Below are 25,861 nucleotides of genomic sequence, written 5' to 3' on the forward strand. Positions count from 1 at the left end.
TATATATATATATATATATATATATAAAAAGGTTATATTTTTTTTTACAACTTATTGGGTTCTTTTAGGTCAATTACTAAACTAATCTGACCAAAACTTTTATTTTAATGATTAAACAAAATTGAACTAAATCAAACAGAACCAAATTAAGCTGAGCAAAAATGGATTGGATTGAAAGCTAAGATCAACTGAAGTAAACTAAATTAGAAAGCATCAGATTGAACCGAGCCAAACACTTTGGACTGGACTGAACAGAATCAAACTAGGTTCAGCTAAATTGTACCGAGCTGAACAGACAGAAACTGCTGTTTTGGTCTGAATATAACATTCTTTGGGATGAGCTAAATATTGCTAAAGCCCGAAAAAAAAAAAATAAATAAATAAATAAATAAATCCCAAAGAAACACAACTGAGCTGCATTTAGCAGAGAACTCAAATGTATGTGTTTTTTGTTTTCGCCCAAGGCTGAGGACTTGGGGCTAAATACAAGGTTGTTGACTTCTGAAGACATCAACAAAGAATAATCTTATTAAAAATAAGCAAAATGTATTTAGGTGTTTTTTAAATAAATATATATTTTATAATTTAAACAAATATATTTTAGTCGTTTTATAACTTAGTTTCCAGTTGTATAAATTATTGAGTTATATTATTATTGTAATCCTTCTATATAGAAAATTAAAACTAAATACTAAGTTTGGATTCAGGATTTGTAAATTACACCTTTTTGATCAAAGCTAACTAATCTAAATGAAAAAATATAAACATGTTCAAAAATAAGGAGGAAATTAAACTACTAGTTATCTATTATTCACATTACACATTAAGTAGTATTATAATGTTAACATTTATTCACAAGTCAAACATTATAGACTAATTTCTTAAAATAATTATTTTGAAAAATATACTTTTTAAAATTTAATTTACACTTTTAATAGTGCCTAAAAGTGTCCAAATTCCAATTTTCTATAAATTCAGATTAAGTATTTAACACTCCATTTCTAAGAATAAAGTAAAATATCAAGCTTTGCTAAAAAGATAAAAATGGCTAAATATGTAGTTATAATGTCCAACAATTTTTAACATTTATTTTGGACAAAAAAATGAAAACAGAGTTTGAACAGTAAGACTTCCAGAATTAGAGGAGCCATCTTACCTCACAGGTAGCTTGAGGGTTCCAGCGGGACAAGGAGCTGTTAGAAGGATCAGGAATCCTATGAAAGAGCTTCCGTTTTGCACTAAAAGACAGAAAAATTTTAATGAAAAAGACACTATAGAGTAGCGGTGTCAAAGGGGACTGCAGGTTTTCTTTCCAGTCAACCAATAGCAAACCAGACTCCAGTCATCTCATCAAGTCATCATGTTCAGATTGGACTCACTTGATGAGATGACTGGAGTCTGGTTTGCTATTGGTTGGTTGGAAAGAAAACCTGCATCCACTCGGCCCTTTCTGGAACCACTTTGACACCCCTGCTATAGAGGAAGGGATCCATTTAATGGACCACAACAAAAACAAACATGAAGACCTAAGGTGTGTTTCATAAAACCAGCATGTTTTTTTTAAGCAAGGTTTATTTGGTAATGTCAGGCCTATTTTGTTCTCATTTGGGTTTCTTAAAGCTGACCCGGTTACTATGGTAACTCACCCAGTAACATGGTCAGAACCAAGTTTGGAACTGACAAAGTTCAAAATATGTGTCTTCTTTGTTGATTTCAGCACCAGGGTGGACAGGTAGAGACAGACAGGTATTAGCACCATGCATGGTGCCTTCAAAATCAGAACAGGTTAATCATCAAAATGTTATACATAATTGTTTTTGGTTTTTTAGCTTCTCAGATGTATTTCACAAAACCTACTCAGTAAAGCCAGACTTGGACGTCCAACTCTGACTCAACTAAGGCACAACATGTCAAGGCGGAATTATGGGGTTTACCCAAAATGATGCTTCGCTTGTTAATGCACTAATGCACATAACCAGACTGTGTAGTCAAAGATGGAGTTCATTTAGAAACCAAGGAGAAATGTGAATGGACTTGTTATTTCATTGGTGGAAACCTAGTTGGAGTTGAGAAAATTAATTAAACAATAAAAGGGAAATAATGTTACCATCAATAAAACCAGGGATGATAAATGTGTAAATTGTCATCTTGTTCAGCATACACATGAGATATATCCAAATTAAATATAATATTTAATCAGTTAGTTATAATATTTAATCAATTTGAAATTTTCATGATCTTGGCACTGATGACTGGCTTAATTACTCATTAGATGTATGTGGTCACTGACCTGTGCTTCGTCTCTCCAGAGATTCCTGCCTCAGACGTCCTAGCAGCTGTTACCACTGATTCATTTGCTTTTAATAAGTGCCTTCTGAGTATATTGAAATGTTTGTCTTGCATGTATACTGGGTCCTCTGATCTGAATCTTTAGAGATATATTTGCAAGCATCCTTACAGGCATGGGTGTTCTTTTCGCAAAGTGGAAAAGACAACATTTTTTGTATGCTCGATTTATTTATTCCATAACTGTAGAGGCTATATACTTGTTTACGCAAGAAAGTAAGTAACATATTTCTGTATAACATTTTTTGCATGAAACTCATTTTGTGATATATAGCTTAACTTTTTACCATTTTTGAGGGCACCTTACATTTGGGCCGGATTAAGGCACTAAAATAGTTCTGTCCCTCCAGTGCTGGATTTAACAAAGCACACAGTTTAAACTTAGTCAGCCCTAAACCTGGGCTCTGTATCTTAAACTCAAATCAGTATCTTCTGCTGTTCTCTAGATGTGGCTAATTTAGCTTTTTTGGAGTTCTTTACCTGAAGGCTGTGGTCCCAATTTGAGGAGCGTCATTCATCTGCATCTCCATCTTGTAACGACGTCTATGAGGCTGAGGCACATTGGGATTCACCAAAGCGGTCCATAGCCCATTTCCTATCCTGATTAGAGTTCTAATTGTCCAACCCATGAAAGGTGAAGGAATAGAAGCTAGGAACTGGAGGTAATTTGGAGGATTAGGATTAGGGCTGAAACTATTCATCAGATTAATTGTGATTGATCTTAGTAATCATTAATCATTAAATTGGAGCATAGAGACTCTAAAACGTGCCTTTAGCTGACAGAGGACCCGCTTAGAACAGCATTTATATCAAAATTGTAAAAAAAATATGCAAACATTTTGCATTTAAGATAAAATAAAATGTTTTCGTCTTATATGTTTAATCCAGAACTCCTCAAGTGAAAACATTTTAATTTCACCTAGTTTAATTTAGTAAAAAATCTTCAAGAAACCTTTTGCTATCAGATTATGAATCTAAAAAAATTATCGGCAAAACAATTGTTAGTTGCAGCCCTAATTATGATTGAGCCCTGGTCGCCACCAGGCTAAGTTCACCAGTTCAAATACCATGGTAACTGAGTATGAGAGAGCCAACTTTTTGAAATCCAAATGACAGCCTAATAATCCGGACTTTGCCAATTTAGCCTTGCTTAGGAAGCAAACCAGTTTTAGGAAATCTCTCTCTGGTTGAAATCTTACAACTTCATCTGAGCCAGGAGAACCATCACCATCAGCACCACCAACATGAGCAGGAGCGGAACGACGACCCATATCACTATTGATGTTTCCTCGGAGCCTTCACACACAGAAATAAGAGTTCAAATGAGAGCACTAAGTGATTTAGGGCGTTACACCTCTGTGGTTGTGTGTTCCAGCTTTACCAATGTGCACGTTAGTCCTATTCCCAGTCGGACCAGTTCCGGCGATGGTGCTGGCACTCATGAAAATGTCATAAATGCCAGGTGACATATTCTCTAGAGTGTAGCGGTGAACATGTCCAGGCACCGTTATACCTGATTAAACATTAAAATTGGGACAAGTGATTACATTTATTGGTCAAAATCACTCAAGTAGCTTACAAAAACACTGTTTAATCTGAAACATGTAAATAACATTCAGTGCAGCCAGTTTCCTTCAGAAATCACCTAATTAGTAAAAGCCTAATACTGTCAATAGTGTGAGATTTATCTCCATATAAATCCAGCTGTTCCGTAAGAGGCTCATATTTTTGTTAGTGTACAAATATCATCATGAGTCCCCAAAGAAAACCAGAGAGGCGAATAAAACAGGTTAAGGTGATTAAAAAAAAATCCCAAGCTATGAGTATGTCACAAATGCAAACCTACTAAAAAAAAAAAATCATTTTTTATTTTTTTAAAGACAAGGCAACAACAAAAGAATTGCAAAGCTGAGGATTGTTTAATCTCAGAGAACTGCAGAAATCCTAAGCTCAGGTTTATTTATATAACATCTTTCACAGGTAAAAGTCCTTTAGCACTACTTTTATTATTATATTAGTGCATAAATGGATTCTGGCAATGACTCACTCTTTGCTGGTTGGTTATTGGTGGTGTAATAGAGGGTGTAGTTTCTGATGAAGCCATGAAGCAGCTCCACAGGAACAGGACTCCAACTGAGCTCCACCAAGCTGCCTGAAATGTGCTCCACCTGCACATTAGGACCTGCTGAGGGTGCTGTTGATACAGAAGAGGAAAGAGATGAGGCAGTGATTAGACCAGAACACTGTTTCAATTATTCATTTTTTAAATTTGTATATATTTCTGGAATCGTTGCTCGTCCTAAGATTAGATAACTTTTACATATTATCAGCTGGTTATAAAACCTATTTCCTCTTTAGACACATCAGACCCAAAACACTATGACTCATTTTAAAAAGAATAAACCTTCTTAATCTCAGTTAATCATTGTTTTTAGTTACATTTTTACCCTTTTTGTTTCTAACTAAACCATTTCACATCAATACCATTCTTTTCAACTAAACAAATTCATTTTAAGAGTAAGTTTTGCAAAATGGTCTGTCACTGTTGATAATTCGGGAATGGAGACTCGAAAATGAAGGATAAGGATCGGCTATAAACTCAGTCCAGAAACATCTCTTGAATGATGGTTAAGATGGAGAAGCTGATGAAGCAGTTGAGTACAGATACTAAAAGCCTAGATAATAACTGAGGCTAGGATGCAATTTTCTCAAAGCAAATTCAAAAACATAAAAAAAGGAACATTAATAGGAAAAGAAAATGTTACACAAAGAGTGTTTGCTTTATTAGGTAGGCCATTGGTTGCTTGTTGTTAGGCAAAGTTTCTAGAGCCGTTGGCCACCCTATCCTCCTCTGATTCCGCTGCTTTGCATAAGTACTGCTTCTGCCGGGCATGATCATGCCTTGCTAGGGGTGACCTTGTCTTTTCCTATGAGGTGACTTCAGTATTACCACGAAGAAGTCCTCCCAAGTTAATTTGCATGTTCAGTCCGTTTGAACGGAAACACCCCTATGATGTGTGCACAGTTCGATGTTAATATGGAGTCTGTTCACTGCAGGTGGCTGATGTAGCTGCTGATTCACTGCTAAACTTAAGCCTGGACTGAAGCTGATCATTCTAGCAAAGAAATATTCAAATTACCACTGACAACTCTAAAAACAATTTGAAAGTTGTCAGTGGGATTTGGAGTTTTACTATTTTTGCAAATTTACCAGACAAAAATAAACTGAGATGCATAAGTCTGCCGACTAATAGTTTCTTAATACTTGAAGAACACCTGAACGTTCCACAAAAAAAACAAAAAAACACATTTTTTAACTTTCTTAACATTAAGGTTTGAGGCTCTGATAATAGTTTGCAGAGGACCTTTGGTTCTAATCGTGTTCTGGGTTCATTCTGCATCATTATGTATATTATCCTAATGCATAGGTGGGTTCTACCTGGATTTGAGTGGGGGTTATATAAACTGTATGGATCTATGTTGCACTAATTTTGGCAGGCAACCTCTCTCACAGTAACTGCCAGCCTCATCCACAAACTCATAAGGATAAGCATAAATAAAATTTGAAGAAATAATGCTTATTAGTCTGGAAGGGGATATGAAAAGTAAACCACTCATGGCAGTCTCTAAAATAACTGCCAATGTGCCCCAATTTGGCCATCCAGGCAATATTACGCTGAAAGCAGCCTGCAAGATGCTAACAGCAGTCGCCTTATAATCAAGTATTCTTCAGGGACCTCAAATCTATTGCTAATGTAGATATGAAACAGTCTTCAACAAGTTTATCCGAGCTCAGGAAGTATGCAGGAATCAACATTTGCTCATTATGGAAAACCACTAAAGCCAGATTGAAGAATGGGACTGACACTGACCAGGAATTCTGGAAATATCTTTTTTTCTTATATGGATGAGTAAAACTGAATTATCGGGACACTACAAGAGTAAAGAACCTTATAGAAAACTGTGAGGTAAAGAGATAGAAGTGTCATAGATTTGACACACAATTAAACCCTCCAACAAGACAATAACTCGTAACAAATCTTATGAGAAACCTCATAAACAGGCAACATTTCCTCTGACCAATGCCAACGACTAGTATGTGACAACAGAAATGTCTCACTGAAGTTATTTCAGCTAAAGAGGCTAAATCACCTATTAAAGGGTCAACTCCCACTTTTTCCTCAGCTAGAGCGACACATTTGTTGATATATATTGGTTTAATATTATATCCAAGTCAACATTTTCAGCACAAACTACAGTATATATATTTTGCAGATCACATACTTCCTTCCAGGGTATAAACATGGAGTGTCACATTCTTCCCTGCTCCTTGTTCACCATATAGAGCCTTGACAGAGACTGCATAACGTTCTGCTGGCTTCACTCCGTCTAAAAGAGGCAAAAATTCAAAGTGTCAGCCCTAAATCAAAACAAAATGCTATGCATTACAGTATTTTGCAACCGGTCTACCTGTAATAACCAGCTTTGTACAGGAGCTATTCAGCTTTTCCCAGTACAGAACACTGCTGGTTTTTTCCCTCACTGCTAACCACTCCACAACGAAGCCGCTCACTGGAAGATTTGGCGGAGACGTCCAGCGAACCTCCATGCTTCTGTTCCCCGCCAGCGGTTCGACGGTGACTTTGACTGGAGGTGGTGGCTCTGAGGACACAGAAAACAAAGCTGATGTAGCTAATCCAAAGAGTCACAGCGACACAATGAATCATGTTGCCTTTCCTTGATGTTGTTTGCGTTCTTAGAAAAGACAATAAAAGTCACTGTCAGTCAATTAAATGGGTCTTGCAAACACACACAATGGCTCAGACAGTCTATTCTTCATCTCAATTTTTTTCCACATAACACTGCTTGATGATGTGCTTCACACTAGAACGGAATTGTGTATCAAAAGGAAAAATGATGGTTGGATTTCAACTTTTCTACAATGAAAATATGAAAAGAGAACATTTGCATTCAGCTTCCCAAATAAAATATAAATCTTTGCACATTCCTATTGGCAAATCAGATCTACCTTAGATTGGAAGGAGAGCAAATTTAAATTTAAATAGCATGCTAAGGGTCATTGTCCTGCTCAGCATTTGAACCACTTTCCCAGTTGTCAATATTATGCCGCATCAGACAGGATTTCTTCCAGAGTCGACTTATAATTAGCATCTTCCCAAAAAGAGAACAGTTACCCCATAGCATGATGCTACCACCACCATATATCAATGTTAGATGATGTGGTCAGGGTTTACCATCACATAGGTTGTGCAAAAAAATCAACCATTTATATTTTAGGGCTTATCTGACCAGAACTACTTGTCCCACACATTGCCTCATCACCCATTTAAAACATGTGTAAGGAACTTCTTTCATAAACTGCTTCTATAAAGGCTGGATTTATCAAGTGTTCAAATAGTTACCAAAAACCTCTTGGGAGCTTCCTTGAATACTTCTCACTATGTTCTGCCTCTACTTTATGTGGATTTTAGCATTTTCTATCAACATTGAATGATGGCCAGTGAAATGTTCTAAAACCTAACCAATTATAGAAGCCTTTTTAAAACTTTATCCCTAATGCCTGTATAGATTCTGTCATCCAATGATCTTAAGTACTTAAATGAAAGGAGCCGGACATCTTCTCCTGTTTTAATTTTTTTCTTTTATTTAGACCTTTCATCTCTCTACATCAATGGTTCAAAAGTGCTAAGAGCACCCAGTCTGCTCTTCACTTTTAAGACATTCCTTGTCCTTAACACAGAGATATAAAGTGAAAGTGTTATATAAAAGTAGATATGTTTAAGGCAGACTGAAACTTTTGCAAGGTTCTGTATCTGACTGTGACTATACCTGTCTCAGAGGAGCCTGGGATCCAGACTCGGTCTTCCGGCGATGTCCCTGCAGAGGTGGAGGCTGTCAGAGCACAGGAGCAACGCACAGCAGGAAGAGCTAATCTGCAAGATGTGTCAACATCCAGGAGCGTTCTGCAGCTTCCATTATCTTTAAGAATCTGACCATTCTCTGTCCGACAATACACATTGTAGCGGCGAACTCTGCCATTAGCCAGGAGGCGAGGTAACGGCTAAATGCCCCAAAACAAGAAAACAGGTGAAAAATATTAAATTGAGATGCTTTGATATGAAATACAAAGCAATTATATAATTTAAGTCAATAAAAATAAGCTGTAAAACATTTTTGTGTATGTCAGATACACTCCTAAAAATCCAATAAAGGAATGAAAGAATAATTGCATGGCGACAAGGAAACAAATTAAAGATCTGCTACCAGTGATGCCAATAAAAAATAATCACATTGGAAATTTATGAAACTGTAAAAGTTCTAACTGATGCTGTGGGAAATTATTTGGAGAGAACTTATGAGACAAAGGCTGATGTTGACAGTCATGAACATTTACCTTCCAAAGCAGAGAAATGAGCCTCCCTCCGTCCCTGCTGGCGTGTACCACCTCCCTCCAAAGCACCGGTGCAGCCGATGGGACTGGAGAATTGAAGCAAAATTATTACAGTAATTACAGGAGGGCACATCCCAACACGTCAATAAGGAACATGATGATACTGTCATCCAGGGCAAGAATACATTCCCAGTTTTATTACAGCATTGGTGTTCAGAAAACAGTAGGAAAACATAACATCACGACAGCCGACAAACAGTGTTTGTGGTTAGAGAGACTGTGGTTTTGGATGCAGGAAGGCTGTCCGTTTTTAAAAAAACTTGATCTTGATCTTTCAGTCTGGCCATATCAAAATCTGATTTCAAATATGTGGGAACAGAATGTCGATGTCTATTTATGGGTTTGATTTGGGTTGGTAAAACGTATTGCATTCCAGCAGTCTGTGTACAAAAGGCAGGGCAGATGGGGTAACCAGATCTATAACCTGAAAGTTTTCTAAATACTTGTGGTTGAAACACTATAAAATGGGAAAAGCCTCCAGGGGTGTGAAAACATTTGAAACAATCCTTAAGATTTTCATCTGTTGTGATTAAATTGTCTTACTGCCTTTGGCTCATAATAAAGAGCTGGGCTAAATTCATCTAACAAGACATTTTATCTCAGACATGTCAAGGCAAAGAGTCAAGAGGCAGTTGCTGAATCAAAACGTCCCAGATAGTAGTTTTATACAACTCTGACAACTGAACTGTCCGGGCCTGTAGAACACGTACTGCTACTCTGCGACTATAACAAGATAAAGCGTGAGCGTATGGAAGGTTAAAACCACAATTTTCCATAAAATCGAAAGCAACAAACAAGTTATTAAATAACTTTACTGGCCTTCCTGAACTTTGCGATTTTAACTGTTTCGTAAGACCATTCCAGGACACATTATACCATGTGAAATTATTAGTCTTTTGTATGACCTCAAATTCATTGTTTTTACATAACACTATTCACCTATGACGTAAGACGATAAGCAACTTTATCAGTGTGCACCAGATGAGTGTATGACATATTTGTGCAGCTAGAAACAACAAAAAGAGAATTTGATACAGTTGTGGCTGAGGACGAGACAAATGCAAGATGTGCTATTTTACAGATTTTAAATATCTCACCCCTTTGAGCAGTAGTACAAACATGTCAGCCTGCTGTTAGACAAGCTATTAAATTAACAAAATCAGCTGTTAAGCAGCATGTTCAGGCTAAAATCTTTCAAAAACATATACATTTTGTATTTATGTGTTTATTTGAACAGGGACAGTGCACATTAATAAACATTTCTGTAAATGAGCCAGTGTTAGCTAAGTAGCTAATTTTCAACTGTAGTCCCTGGGCAAGGTTTAAAATGCCAACATAATAAAAACAACAACATTAAAAATTAGTGCAAACAATAAAATACATAGTTAGTAATCTACATGATTAAATTAGTTAATCAATAGTCCAATAATAAAACAAAGGGTATCTAACTTTTGATAGCATGTCTTATTTTCCACCCAAAACTAGGGGTCAATAAACCGTAGACTAAACAAATATATGTTTCCCAGTCCTGAGGTATCCTCTGCTGTTATTGTATAGCCCAGGCGGTCAGAGCAGTCACCACAAAGCACCCATTACACAGCTGTAGTGAAACAGCTGTGAGTCACGCTGCACATCCCCATGACCAATTTCTAGGAACAGCTCTCTGGATCAGCTCAGTGTCACATGAAACTTTTCAATGATAACGCTTCTCCCCATCATCAGTCTGTAGTCAGACACTGCGTACACTGCATAAAAAAAATTAGCTTTTTCCAGACGTTGCCAGAGGACGTCTGCTTTGTTGTCTCCATTGAGCCAACGATGATAAATCTCACCACAATTAAGAATGTGGAAGAGAATTGTCACACTTAGAGGATACAATTGCATTGAAATCTGTGTTAGCACATGTGCTACATGTAGTGTGGTGTTGTACGATTGTAGTCTGTTACAGAGATGGGAAGTAACGAAGTACAAATACTTCGTTACTGTACTCAAGTAGATTTTTCTGATATTTTTACTTTACTTTACTACTTATTTTTATGGCGACTTTTTACTTCTACTCCTTTTTTTTATATTTTTACACAATATCTGTACTTTCTACTCTTTACATTTTAAAAAATTGGCTCGTTACTTTAGTTTTAAATCATTTCAATGAAGTTACCGTTATTATTTTTCAGGTCATCAATACCAAAATCAATCTAATTGGATGGGAATCTACGTTGCATTTGACGCACCACTACAAGATGAATCGACAGATTCTGCGGTATTCATTCGCGGCAAATCATTGCAGCTTGGTGGCGGTGGCGTTAGCATAGTAGCATGGACGACGAGATGATTGAAAATGAACACAACGGAGATCTAGTCCTATTGGCAGACATCCATCTAAAATGTAGGCAACGGCATGAAAAAAGTGGTTTCTACTTTTACTTTTATACTTTAAGTAAATTTACAAGCCTGTACTTTGTTACTTTTACTTGAGTAAAGAAGTTTAATCAGTACTTCCACTTTTACCAGAGTATTTTTTAACACAAGTATCTGTACTTTTACTCAAGTACGGAAAGTGAGTACTTTTGCCATCTCTGGTCTGTGATAGTCTCTCCATTTAAGTTAGCCAAAATATTCAATACAGTTTTATATGAACAGGGAAAAGCTTTGTAGTATGAAAATCAGGGAAACGCTATATTGGTAAAGATCCATGCATAGAGCACAATCCATAACCCAGCCTCTGTCTGTGAAATTGTACAACTTTTCAGTTAAATTAAACAATATTTTCTCTATTTGAAATGCAAACCTTGATTGTGCTTGGTGCTTTATTAAAATACAACCACCACATAATAAATGTACCTACATTTTACAAGTGGTGGGTGCAAATTTGCTTCCACCACTGCTTTTTTTTTTGTTTTGCTCTTATCAAAGCAAACAGGAAAGGCTCACCATTACAGGAACTGATCTTTTTTAATTTTTTTATTTAAGGGGAACACTGTCTAAAACCTGCAAACTCTTTCCCAATATGCCAAAACTCTCTCCCTTCCTTAAGCTCTTGTAATTTCATGTTGCAGATGATTGTTGTGGTTATTAAATTATTAGCTCATCTTAAATAATATTTTACATTACACACAATAAAATTAATATTTTAGTTTTATATTTATGTGAAAATGTGACAAATTTACATTTATCGGGATATTCCTGTATCAGCAGTTTCCACAGTTACTGCTGTTATTTCACAAATAATATTTAATACTCTGGCTGCTGGTTATTGCACATGTTTCTCTTCTGTGATTCATAAAATCCTTCTAAAGACAGATTAACTTTTATTTATCTTCTTGCTCAGTTATTACTATGGTGCATGTCAAGCATCAAGTGCATTCCTATTTACCGATATGTGGACTTAGGTCTGTAGCAGCTGTAACACTGTAAAATATTACATTTAAATATCAGCAAGTGTCAGATAATCAGTACTGGTTATCTTTGGTCAAAAATCAACTATGCCATGTTTTAATTGAAGCATGTTACGTATTGATAATTCAAAGAATCTGTTGTTCTTAAAAATTACTAATATTTAACACTGCCTTTCAATATCAAAAAAAGATGAAACCAAATAGCAAAAAAAAAAAAAATGATCCAGGATTTGCAGCATGCATGTTACTCACTTGTTCAAGTCTGCTTATGCTCGCTTTGTGTCATTAAGGTTTAAGGTCATATTCCTTCTACGCAGCTGTCTCTGAGTCCCACGATGACATTTAAATCTAGTTTAAGTTGATTAAGTTGATAATTAAATATTGAGTCGTTTCCTTTCTTTCTTAGAAAGGATGTTGTGGATTGACAGCTTCATTAGAAATGAGGGCTCTGATGTATGCTCTAGTTTGGTGTAAAAATAACTCGGATTTGACTCAAAACAAGTCCTCCAATTCTGTGACATCAGTAGTTTCATATCGATCAAGATCTTGTTTCAACTCACCATCCTCTGCTGTTGTTCCCTCACATGCGTTGCTCCATTTGCTCCATGGGCTTGCCGGACCCTGGTAGCGGTGTCTGAGCCTTATTCTATAGAAGGTGTCTGGACTGAAGAAGCACACCAAGAAACTGTATCCAGTTACTGTTACATTCCTGACCTGAACATTTGCCTGTTTAGATGAGAGAAACAAACAAATGACCTTCTGTTAAACAGAACATTTACTGTGCTCTGCTTTTTTGCACTTCATGTGTATATACATAAATATATATCTTTAAAATTTTTGACTTCATGTATGCCTTGAAAAAATTTCTCACTAAAGTTCAATCTGAAAAACTCACACTAAGAGAAAAGACAATTAGGAGAAATTTACTGATACAATTAGTTTGTCTTTGGCGCTCAGACCTTGGCAGGAAATATAGCGGTTAATTTTGATAGATATGCATGAACAGGAGCAAAGAATATGGCTGCCTCCCCCCAAGGCCTGAAACTGGTGGTGGAGTGGAGATAGATGAACTTGGTCAGTCTATAGACTGCTGGTTAGCGAGACGGTACGCTGAGCTTTATGGGTAGATCTAGTGGACTGCGTGAGCTGATACTAGAGCTTCACTCAGGGACCTGGAAGATGGAAGTCTCGTTGGATAACATGGGTTGAGAGAACCTGTCCATGATGAGCAAGCATGAAGCGACAGTGGAGAGGAAAAATTCCTCGCTGGGAAGAAAACTCTGGCAGAGCCAAGCTCAACATGGCGGCCTTCTGCCGGACTGTTTAAGAGAGACAGGGAATGCAGTAAGAGTCCTGGAGTAATGAACTCTGATGAAGCTTTAGCTACGTTGGTGGAGGAGGGGCTGGGTTGAAACAGTGTCATCTGAATGCAGAAGCCTTTTCAGCTCTGATCACAAATGTATCCATAAGATTGGATTCAGGGCTTTAAGAAGGCCACACTCACTGCCTTTTTTTTTACTTAGGCCACTTTATAACAAACGTCTTGCTATACCTAGGATCATTGTTCATTTGGACGATCGACTTGCACAAGATAGTTATTTCCAGGACAAAGTCTTGAGGTACTGCTTCTGTATTTACACATAATGGTCTTAAATAATGATGCAGTCTATCTTAGGATCTCTGAAAATCTCTGCTCAACCAAAAACACCCACAAAGTGAGGTTCTCTGGCTCTAAATGGTTCCCCTTTCTGCCACTTATTTATTAGGCTCAAGGCAACTCTAGCACACCGTGGGCCCATTGCAGGGTATATGAGGTGACCAGATCTAAAAAAAGAAATGTGGGACAACTAGGTTGATTATGTGGATCAGACTCAGTTGCACTTTTCTTTTATGACTAACTTTTAGTGTGTTTACGTCATGCTCTCCTTGTTACAATTTTAAAGATAACTTTTGCAATCTGTATGTAAATCGATGTGTAAATCGTTCCATAAATCGATGTAATGCAGGGCATAACATCGATTTATGGAACAGTAGGACAGAAGGGAAAAATATGTGACTGTCTCTCACAAATCAGGACATCTGATCACCCAACGGGTACGCCCTGGATAGGGTGCCCAACCATCACATAGACACACAACCATTCACATACACTTAGAGCAATTTAGATACTGAAATTAACCTAAGGGTCATGTTTTTAGCTGGAAAAGGAAGCCGGAGTACCCAGACAGATCTATGCATGCACAGGGAGAACATGCAAACTTAATGCAAAAGACCAGGAATTAACCAAGGGTATTCTTGCTGCAAGACACCAGTGCTACAAACTGCAGTGCTGTTGTTGTCGGAAAATTTTTATCTCTCTTCTATTATATACTAATTTATCCTATTTACTCACTATAAAAGTTTTCACTTAGTCTGTTTCTCTCTAAAAGCCACACAATTCTCTGCAGGATGGTGTTTGTAGACCAGAAATAGCTTCTTCCCATAACAAATCAGATTCTTTCTCAAGGTTTATTCATAAGATGGTACTGTTTAACCAAAGTGTGTGTAATTTGTTATGACTCTGACTACTTTCCATTGTTGTACGAACGCTGCCCAGATCAGAACAGAGCAGAATGCTGTGCCATAAGGGCTGTATGATGACTGTTCTCTCTTTGCAAAGATAAGAATAAATGTGCTGACTGAGTGAAATCCATCGATCTCCATTTATCTAACCAGGATGAATAGTTGAATACTTTTTTCCCAAGACAGCTGTGTAGTTTCTTCATTAAGGAAATATCCTGATTTAAGTATCAGTCTATATGACTTGCAAATAAAAGTTACAGGATTTATTTCTGTATGAATTTACAAACGGTTTACAAACATTGCTTTTGAACTACCCCAAAAATATTCAGCATTAAGGTGTTTTCTTTATTAAGGGTATGATGGTTTGATATTTAAAGCATGTTTATACTTGCTGATATCAATTAAAGAGGGTGTTTCTAACCTTAAAATAAATCCATATGAATAATCTATAGATACTGAAGTTATTTGTCATTTCTGTGGTTAAAATGTGACCAAAAGCAAAGTGATTGAACATTTCTCTAAAAATATACATAATATCAATATATTTTGTGACTTTTTTCACAAAAATACAGATATCATTTTCAACATTAGCTACCTGATTTTAGTTTGTCAGATTTATTGTCAGACAGTGAGAAAATAAGGTTATTGGTCTCTTTCCAATTATATTTAATTTCTATTTTTAACCTCGAATGAGTAAAAAAATATTTTTGGCAGAACACATTTTAATCAAGCGAGCCAAATTGTCAAATATTGTTTACATTTGCTACAAAGAATGATAAAAAGGTTTTTGTAATCAGGCAGGAAAATGCTGGATTTATAATTATAAAAATTTTAAGCCCTTAAAGAGTCAATTTTTGAATGGAAATTAATCAGAGGTAAAATAACTTCAAGAATGCAAATAATGTTGGACTATTTAGACATTTTCCAAACTTTGTAAAAATGTAAACAATGCAGTCTTAATTTCAATATATGTGGAATAAACAGCATTACATCATCAGCATATAAAGACATCAGCCAGAAGTAGCTGAGGGCTCAATAGCTTTGAGCTTTCTGAGTTAGTAAGCATTGTGGAACATTTCAACATATTTCTAAGTTCAATTTCCTCTTGATTTTCATTTCATAATTTCATATAGCTTACCTGCCCCTTTACTGCAAACTCTATTTGAGAATTCAAGTTCCCTTGTTTGATTTCTGTCTCCGTAACGCTAAAATCCATGATAGTGCTCCAGAACACTTTCAGACACTTAGGGGAACCATTAACCTGTTGGACGTTGTCCAAAATCGCAGGATGCAAGATCACTAAGTCAAACAAAAAGCGAAAGGTCAGGACATTGTAATGAATAAATATTGATGCTACAGTTGAGTTGAAACTCCCCACAAGCTTACCTTCTTTTCTCGCAGGCTGACACCGAGGTTCTGATGAAACATTTCCACTTACACTGTGTGATATAACGGTGATGCAGAAGTCAAACTTGATTCCAGAGGTAAGGCTTGCTGTGCAGCTCAACCTAGATGTGCTACAGGTGAATAAGGCTTTGGAGCAGTTTGGACTCTGGTAATGAATACCACATGAGCTGAAAAACACAGACATAGACAAAAAACCCTGAAGATATAGAATATCTTGAAGAAGCATGAAAGACTTCTTAAACTTAACGTGCTCTAGTGATATTTCACGCAATAGTAACAAAGTAAACATTTTTTTTTCTAATTCCATCTGATAAAAATCTGAAAGGTGCATTGTGTATTTGTGTCCTCCTCGGTCCTCCGAGGAAATACTTTGCAGAACTAACTTTGATGTTTCGCTATATAGAAAAGCATCCCCACAGCATGATCCTGCCACTTTTATGTATAGCTATGGGGATCTTGTGTTTGGGGAGCTTTACAATTCAGCTTTGGCTCCACACACACATTATTTTGTATTTAAGTCCCTTCCTGGCTGCTTCACAACTCAAAACTCTCTTAATGAGTTTTTGAAAGATATTCTTTATAACATGAAGTAGCTTTAAACTTTGGTCTTTTATATTCCATGGTGGTCATGATGCTTTTTGTTCAATTACCAACATGGCTTGCACTATCAACATGGCAGATTTTTTCATAACCCCTAATACTGATTTTTATTACTGATATTTTCATAATCCCTTCTACCGCATTTTGCACCATATCTATTTATTTTGCATACACTGAACCTTTCCATATCAAGCGCCTTTTACAGCATGACTTTCAATTGCTTTTCTTTTTTCTCCTACACTGTCTGCATTCTGATCACTGCTGCACTTTATAAATGGTTATGTTCATTTCACTGTTGTAAGCTGCCCATTCACTATTGAAAAGCTGTATGCATCGAAATAAAGTTTGTCTAAGTCTAATTATGTTCTTTGACAAACTTCTTGGGGCTATCAGAGATGCTTTCCAAATTTTTGGAGATTTATTTAGTGAAAACGTACTTGAAATAATTTTCCCCAAAAAATTCACAATTTTGTGCCAACCTAACACATGAAATCCTCGTAAAAACGCATTCAACTTTGTAACAAGAAAAGGACATAATGTAAAAAATATGATCAAGAAACATTAAAGTTTGAAAGTGAATATATCTATGCAAATTGCAGACACCTGTTGTAAATTATTCTTGCTCATGGCAGAACCTATTTGAATATAATATTACAACAGACTACAGCTTTCACTGGACATTGTAACCTTAAAAATATTAAAAACAGGAAAAGGAAAACCTAAACTTAATCAACAATGTGGTTAACAATTGACATAAAAAAAAAAACCTAAAAAAAAAAAAAACGATTACAAAATGTACCAAGATATCAAAAAGGAACAAATCAACTTAGCCAATCCCAACCAAGAATGTTGTAAGAAAATGTCCAGCATGTACAGATGAAGTGAGCCTGCTGTGCTGAGCTGTAAAATAAAAGTTATATGCTGCAAAATACCTGATTGTCTATTAGTGTTAGCTTTAAGCAAACACGACTCTGATAGTACAGATATACAATTCTTTGCAGAAATGCATATATATGTCTTGCTTTTATTAAAAACAACCCTAACATGCAAACACTGGACTAAGAGGAAGTGCATGATGAAAGTTTCCTTATCAAATGTAAACAGAGCGTGCCATGACATATCAAAGGTACATCTAAGATAGCATCAAAGAGTGTGCATCCTTCCTAGCTCAGAAGAAGATGTTTCCTTAACATCAAAACCTCAAAGCTGTTTTTTAACGTTCAACTTTGCTCCTATTTAGGGCTAATCTGTCTTTCAAATCAGTTTTACTAATAAATGGTTGCTGGTGTGCATTTTTTTTTTTTTTATGTAAAAATGAATTTGGGCTACAGGTGAAATTAAACATGCCTATATCTGTCTGTCATGTGGAAGTTGAAAGAGTTTGGTTTCAAGGGTAAAATTGCCTGTCAAAATATAGTAAACAGATAAAGTTATCCAAATTAAGGTATTACGTCTTCAAAAGCTAAAATAGAAAAGCCAAATAGTACAAACTGATAGTAAGAACAAGTGCCAGCAGCAATAACTTCCAAACATGGAGTACTAAATGACAGCTAGAAAACGTCTATTGAAGTAGCATCATTCATTTGCTAGAATCCAGTTTTAATACATGCATTACATTATTGATTAATGCCATCTTTAAAATTGATGTATTTTAAGAATATTCAGTCTTTTCATCTAATAACATTTACATTTAAAATGATTATTCCATATTTTCATTCCATTTTTTATATAAAAAAAATAAAAACAAGTTTTACTCTCCACTAAACACATTATAATGTGAGCAACGAAAAAAAGACTGCAGGTTTTATGTCCTAAAATAGACTAAACAAACTGAATATAAAGAATTTCAGGTTTCTATTTCAGGAAGAAAATTACCCTCATTCTATAATGGCTTAAAAAAGGAAAGAATGAAGTTCTGCAAAACTAACTAAACTTAGCTGAATTTTACATATCAAAACAAAAGTGTAATGTTTGATAAGTCTTTGGATATTGTTTGTACCTAAACACAAAGAGTTCCCGGTGTGATGGCGATGCCAAAGTGGATCACTGTGGAAATTAGTCGAGCAATTGAATTTTCTACAATAGCAAGTTGTTCCTTATAGACAACAGCTACATATATTCTAACAACTTTCCAGTTAGTGAGTTATTTTGAAGATATACATCATTAAACTATAACGAATTATGGTCAGATGAAACAGGCAATCGTATACTAAGAATTTATTTTGAAGAGCAAAATGGCAAAGCTGTTTTCTTATATCACAAATTATCATGAGACAAAATGAAGCAGCTATTTGGTTCCTAATCATTTTTAATGTTTTTGGATGCTTTACATATTCAAAAAGGGATGCATTGGGAAGATGAAACAGGCCAATTTTGGGGAAATTGCCTGATAACAATATAGTACCACAAAAGAAGGGTAGCTGATTACCCTAATATACCAAATCATTTAACACTTTGTCATACCTAGGCACTCTCACAACTTCAAGGGTGTAGAATGTGGCTGGATTGTCTCCAGGCTCCCAATAGCAGGTGACGTTACTTCGTTGTATGAACTCACATTTGATGAGCTTTGGCGGTGCGGGGATGGCCTTGGATGTTACTGATGTGAAGGCTGGAGGATTGAATATTGAGAACAGCTGAGGTCAACAACATCAAAGAGGTCATGCACCAAATCCCTCAACAAGAAATAAAGTAAATCAAGAGGTATTGGCCTTTTGTTTAATTTTTAACAGAATATATTTTACTTAGTTTTATACAAGATTTTGTATAAGATTTATAATTTTATATTTGGTAATGTTTGGATTACTTTTGTTAATTTTAGACCCTCCAATTAATTTAGCAGATTAGAAACACACGAAGGGGGGGGGTCAGGATTTGACGACAGGAGGATTTTTGTAAAAAAATATGTTTTTAACACTTTTGATCATTTTTGGAAGTTGTAACATCACATTAAGTTAGCTTTTTTATTTTTATTTTTTTATCTAATTTGTCAGATATTTTTTTGATATTTTGTCCCGATTTTTGCTCTATAGAAAAAACAGTGCAAAAAGTTTGTGATGTTTTACAAAAGTAAACTAACTTACAACATGAGAAACGTTTATTTTTCACCCTGGTTTGACTTTTGCATCACCGTTGTGATATGATTTACATTTTTATAGATGAATAAAATTTTCCTTTCAGGAGCATTCTCAAAAAATAATACAAAATTCTATTTAAACACATTTATCACTTAAAATAAATACGCATTGAGGAATAACAATCATTACCACATTTTAAGTTGGCAGTGATGCACTTGCTGGCAGCCTCAACAGTTAAAACATAAATAGAAATTGAACCTTTTTGAAAAGTTCCTGATGATCTGTAGATTAGCAGTCCATGATTTATTTTATCTCTAAAATATACTTAATATCTGAAAAGAAAGAGAAGTTAAGAGAACAATGTGTGCAACTAAGGTAGACGTATGTTAACATTCATACAGAAAAACATTAGTAACCTCATTTTAGCATTAGGTTTCTTTAGTCGGGGGAAAAACATTTCAAAACATTAAACCACTGGAAGTGATATCATTAAAATAGATTTATATGGTCACAGTTATAGGGGCGATAAAAATGCTGAAGAAAGAAAAAAATCTAAATCAGCAGCTAATTTTTCCCTTTCAGATTATCCTGCTGCACAGAATAATAATCCTATTGTGGTTGTTTTTACACATATTTAAGAGGAATGCTAATAAAATTAAAAGGTGTTATGTGGGGGAAATTTAATTAAATGTTTGTCACCTGCTGTTTGCCCCAAGGCTTTATCAGAAGCTCCAGATGCTGCAAGATGGTTGCTTTGATTTGGCAACCAATCTGCAACACACCTTACCACAGACCATGTAGGAGTATTTAATGTTATTATACATGTCGCAATAACTAAAATACCTCAGATAATTTTGGAAATATATATATATATATATATTTGGACTACATTACCTCATCAACTGATAAAACAAAATTATTAGATTCATATTGTCACCCATCTGCAGGGAGCTGCAAGGTTATTTTTGAGAACGCATTTAAATGTGACAAACAGATCATAGATTTTGTCAAGACAAGCTTTTTTTTTAACTCCATCATTTCAGTAAAAATAAAACCTACATCCTTCATGACCAGTTTAAGACAGTAATGCATGCATTTATTGAAACTCCTCCTATACTGATGTTGATCAGGTAATGCTAATCCCTCTGTAAAGAGTCAAAGAAGCAGCCGCTCGCCTCCTTATTGCCTTCCTATTTAATACAAAATTCAATTTCTCTGCAAACATTCTTCACAGCTTGCCACATACTGCTTATGTACTACTTAAAGAACCACATTTTCAAACTAAACAGAATATTTTCTGTGGTGGAGCTCTGGAAGTACTTGCCTCTGAGTTCAGTTTAGAAATGTTGTGTTTCTGCTAGTTTGACTTTGTTCAAGTATGTTTTCTTTTTTAGATGTGCTATATAACTAACCTGGAGTTGACCTCTTTCCAAATAGTAAAGGCTCATATTGATTGACTTTTTTAGTGCCGCTTGTGATCGGTTTGGAGACTTGAACATGAATTTTCAGTTTTTTTCAAAACTAAATGAATAGAAATGTGCACTAGAGGGTCAAAGTAGCAACTTCAGGTACACTAAAAGGGTTTGTCATATATTGTGTTTGCTTTTTCTTGATCTGTGAAACAACAACCACACACTTAACAGGCTAAATGTCAGTAAGAGGCACAAGCTCACAATCTGTTTTAGAGAAAACAAAAATGAAGAAGTGATTGTTACCCAGAAAAAGTCCAGCCCCCAGCAGGCAGGTCCAAACCCCGGCTAATCTTTGCTCCATGAACATCCAAAGGTCCCTCACCCAGTTTCTCCCATGGTGCTGGCAGCAACCCAGCTCAAACACTCAGACTGCTGAAAGAGTCCTGGTTCATTAGTTAGGGTGAATTAAACATTTGGCAGATTTACTGATACTTTGAAATTCGTTATAGAACAAGTTTTTCTACATGCATGACTTTGAATCTGTACATTCCCATGGCGCTCACAACAACACGATGCCATTTGGTAAAACAGAATCAATTCTATTTTAAAATTAGTCAACTTTGTCTCAAAAATATACATCATCAGTTAATGTGTTTCTCTGTATGGCTTCTTACAGTCATATTAACCCTGCTTAGCGATGCCAAATATGTCTTTTACTGCTTTACCAGTGGTTCCAAGACTTTCTCATACAAAATAGAGATTTTAGGTGCAGGCTGATGTAATTTCAGTAGTTATTTTTTTTGCCCGATATCAGATATAGGAACGATATCTATATCAGATTGAGACATCCTTGAAAATACACACATTTAAAATAACAATAAAAAATCCCTCAACTTAAATTCCAAAAGGTATTAAAGTATTGAATGATTGATTGATTATTTCCTTACCCATTAAAATAATGGACGTTCCATTGTCACGGGTAAATAAAATCTCTCAAAGGAAGCTCAGTGAATTCCAGAGTGGTGCTGTCATAGCACCCATACAAGTCTGATCGGGAAATATTCTCTGTTCCCATAACATTTCTATAAAACTTGATTTGTTTATTCCACACTTTAAACTGCCAGGTGTATTTATGTCGACTGTAGGTTGCAAAGGCTGGTATCCTGCACCTTTTAGACGTGTCTTTGCTTTAACACACCTACCGGTAAATCAAATTATCAGTAGAACTTTCCTGAACTTGACTGCCTGCTGAGGAGGTAATCAGGTCATTTGATTCAGTAATATTGGATGAGGGATCGATCTTAAGGGTGCAGGATACCGGCGCTCCAAGACTTGAGCTTGACACCCCTGCAACTTAAAGCATTGGATGTGCTGATACTGTAAAACAGTAACAGTGAACCTTTGTTGTTTATTAAACCTTCTTACCAAACATCAGTTTATGACCTCACAAATATCCTGGAATTAAGGGTGGATATACACCATAATGAACCCCATGAATTTAGGCAGGAGAGCAAATATTTTTTGCATGATAGTGTATAATCTATCTGTCTCTCTGATTTTATTTTCATATGTCAGGTTGAAAGTTATTGATGTTCTGCTCCTTCCACCTGTCATCTTCTGTGAAGTTGGGAAAGGATCAGATTGGAACTTGGATGAATCTTAGTCATGCATTATTAATAAAACTTCAGAGTGTCCATATAGGGATCAACACAATTTCTGTATTTATTATTCATTTGATCAAGGCTCAAAACTGATTTATAAAACATTTGTTATTTTTCACACTTTGTGAATCTTTTTATTTTTTTAACCAGCATTCAGCATGCCTGTTTATAAAAGAAGAGGTAAAAAAAAAAAAAGTCTAGTCTTTACACTTTTAATACCCCTGCAGGATTAATCATCTTCAACAGCAACTCATTTCCTCCAAACAGCGGCAAAGTTTACAAACACAATTAATACAACTTTAAGCATAATGTCAATTAACAAAATTAACATTTAATATTGAGATCAGCAATAGATAGATTCAAGTCTGATCTAAATTTTGCTCTATGATGAAACTTTATGTTATTTACCCCCACTCTAATTAACCCGCGTTGTCCCGCAAAGCGTCATAAAGCAGGTTCATGTTTTATTCCAGATGTTTACTCACCATGGTGGGTTTCTCTCCGCTACATGGACCTCATCGAGCTGCTCTGCTGCGGTTGTGCAACATGTGCGGTTCGTGATAAACATCTGATCCGCCCCGCTGCGTGTCATTACCACGGAACAGCGTGGGCTGTGTGGGAGGGGCTCCCAAAATAATGAACAACTTTTAAAGCGTGGATTTAATAAACCCTGATTTTTAAAAACGCATAGATCATATTTTCTATATTAAAACGATCAAAAATAAAAGGTTACCAGTAAATAAGACTTCAAAACCTTTTTTTGTGTCTCCTAATGAAGCCTTCATTGGTGCCACAAGTTTATCTTATGAGAAAAATTAGAAATGATGAGTGCACCACTGCCTGCCTGCTTCAGAATGTCTGTTGGAGTATTTTCCCCAAATGCCTGCTTTGTTTTCTGCTCTAATGATTTCCTAGTGATGATGCAACTTGTCACATTCATAATAGCACACTGAATTACTCTAAGGTGCATTAGACACATATTAAGGTGAGTCACTTCTTTCATGAGAACAACAACAACAAAAAAAGAGGTAAAACTATGCCAGAAAAAAAAACAAAAAAAACAAAGTTGAACTTGAAATGAGTTAACTTCCTGCTTAAGAGGATATGTTTGTTAATATAAAATTGTAAAAACTGATGTCAGATCTACAGTGTTAAGACCAGTGGTGGATCTTGGGGGTGGCTACTTGGGCTACACCCCTGGATGTTTTCCCAAAAGCCCCAGATCTAAGAGCTGATCCGTGTAAAATGTGCAGTACTGGAATTCACCAGAGAGTGGCAGCATGCAGAAGCAGAAGTGTTACCCTCTGCTTTCCAGCTCAGTCCAGGTGGCTAAAATATTAGATTTTCCTCTCATAACTCTGGTAAATAATGATCAAATGTCACAAAATCCACAGGATCTGTTGTTGATGAAGAGAGGAATAAACACAGTTAAAGACTTGCAGGTAGATTAAATTATTCCAATGTTATGGAGGGGGAACAGATAATTTCAGGCAGCTGAAATATCCATTCTATCCTCCTCCTCCCATATCTTAGGAAATATGTGTGATAGCATGTCGTATGCCTGAAATTTTCCTAATCCAGTAATCTGTCATATTTTACATCAGAATGGGATTTACCAGAAAACCTACACTCTCACCTTCACCCTCAGGGCTCAGCCCCTGACCTCCTAGAATCCTAGATCCGCCCCTGGTTTAGATACTGTCTACAAAATCACTACATCCATCTACCAAATGCTCTCATTACCGGAGCAGGAACACCAAAGCTACACAGCCCAGACTTCACTAAATAGGATTGTTCTGCTCCATCATGATGTCCCAAAATGCTGCTGAAAGATGGAAAATAAAAATTGCAAATGAACTGATTTAAATTATTACCTTTTAATTTGAAACCCTTTTTTTCCCCATTTTTGTTCAAATGTAAGAATCTGATCTCGATCCAAATCATCTCCTCTACTAAACCCTAGAACTTTTAATAACTTTAAAGTTTACTTTGTGGTCACAAAAATTATTTACTTAGCTATTAAAAACTGAATAGATGCCTATCAATATAGTAATCAATCCAAGTGATTATTTTGAATGTTTGCGCCTTTATTAATCATCTTTTGGTGTTACTGCTATATCTACTCAAGCTTCTTTTTATCTGGTAGAGATTGCTCCATGAACTATAGGATTAATTTTACAGATTGATATTGCTAGCTTATTGAACTGATTAGTTTTGTCCGGACTCCAGTCTGTGTGTTTGTCTTTTTTGTGTTGTTCTCCCTTCCACCAGCAGGAGGCGCCTGGTTCTGGTCCGCCTCCTCACACACCTGATGATGGTTGCCTCATTAGCGGAGTGTTCTTAAGCTGCTGATAGCCACTACCTCGACGCCAGAGTGTTTGCCAGTTTTGGGTACTCTAGCCAAGCTGAGTTTTTGCTGAGTAAGACTGAGTGCTTGTCAACCCCAGTTTTAACTTCATTCTTTGTCTTTTCTCTTGGCAGGAAGTCTTTCTGTGAACTGGACCTTTCGGACCTTCACTCCCTGAAGGAATCGACTGAGCCTCAAACCGAGCTGGGGATTCAAACTGGAGGTTTGAATCCTTCTTCCTTGAAGGGGAAGTTGAATCTACTCTCCATTACAACCCGTTCAAGTACAGCAGTAAATCTGAGTGGCAGTCAGTTTCTCCATTCACCAACAACCATCCAAGTTCTGGGTAAACCCTGTTTCGCCCTCCACCGAATCAAAATAACTCCGATCAGATCGGAGACAATGATCCTACAACTTCTCTGGAAACGTGAGTGGACCTTCAGATCCTCTTCTCCATATCCACTTTCCCACTGAGCCTGAACTATCGTTTGTCTTCCCTTCACCTTCCAGTTCCGGTTGAGCTGAGTTCAGGGCAACTCAGCACCGAGCCTTATCTCTTCAATAAAACTCTCTGTTTGGTCT

General features: G+C 36.2%; 2 protein-coding genes across 3 annotated transcripts in view; both read right to left on the bottom strand.

Moving 5' to 3' along the window:
• The window catches only part of LOC107100824, a 4,634-nt gene extending 1,758 nt beyond the window's left edge, over nucleotides 1-2,876 (bottom strand). The window contains exons 1-2 of the mRNA XM_015399474.1: nucleotides 2,827-2,876; nucleotides 1,157-1,238 (exon numbers count right to left, since the gene is read on the bottom strand). Of these exons, the coding sequence (XP_015254960.1) occupies nucleotides 1,157-1,238; nucleotides 2,827-2,876 (132 nt within the window). The remainder of the gene's footprint in view (nucleotides 1-1,156; nucleotides 1,239-2,826) is intronic.
• A 455-nt stretch (nucleotides 2,877-3,331) lies between these two features.
• LOC107100826 (interleukin-6 receptor subunit beta-like) lies at nucleotides 3,332-23,461 on the bottom strand. Of its 2 annotated transcripts, none has more exons than XM_015399477.1 (13): nucleotides 23,418-23,454; nucleotides 21,575-21,700; nucleotides 19,246-19,393; nucleotides 16,162-16,349; nucleotides 15,914-16,074; nucleotides 12,774-12,939; nucleotides 8,762-8,844; nucleotides 8,197-8,428; nucleotides 6,817-7,008; nucleotides 6,631-6,735; nucleotides 4,394-4,540; nucleotides 3,728-3,859; nucleotides 3,332-3,642 (listed from the first exon to the last, which is right to left on the bottom strand). In XM_015399477.1, the coding sequence occupies exons 2-13, from the start codon at nucleotides 21,636-21,638 to the stop codon at nucleotides 3,542-3,544; spliced, it is 1,719 nt and encodes a 572-aa protein (XP_015254963.1). In that variant the 5' UTR covers nucleotides 21,639-21,700; nucleotides 23,418-23,454; the 3' UTR covers nucleotides 3,332-3,541. The 2 variants fall into 2 exon arrangements, with proteins under 2 accessions (XP_015254963.1, XP_015254962.1); XM_015399476.1 differs by having other exon boundaries at nucleotides 3,333-3,642; nucleotides 21,575-21,703; nucleotides 23,418-23,461.
• Nucleotides 23,462-25,861: the final 2,400 nt, after the last annotated feature.

This window comes from Cyprinodon variegatus, unplaced genomic scaffold (assembly GCF_000732505.1).
Source record: "Cyprinodon variegatus isolate N-32 unplaced genomic scaffold, C_variegatus-1.0 Scaffold1016, whole genome shotgun sequence".
NCBI lineage: Eukaryota > Metazoa > Chordata > Actinopteri > Cyprinodontiformes > Cyprinodontidae > Cyprinodon > Cyprinodon variegatus.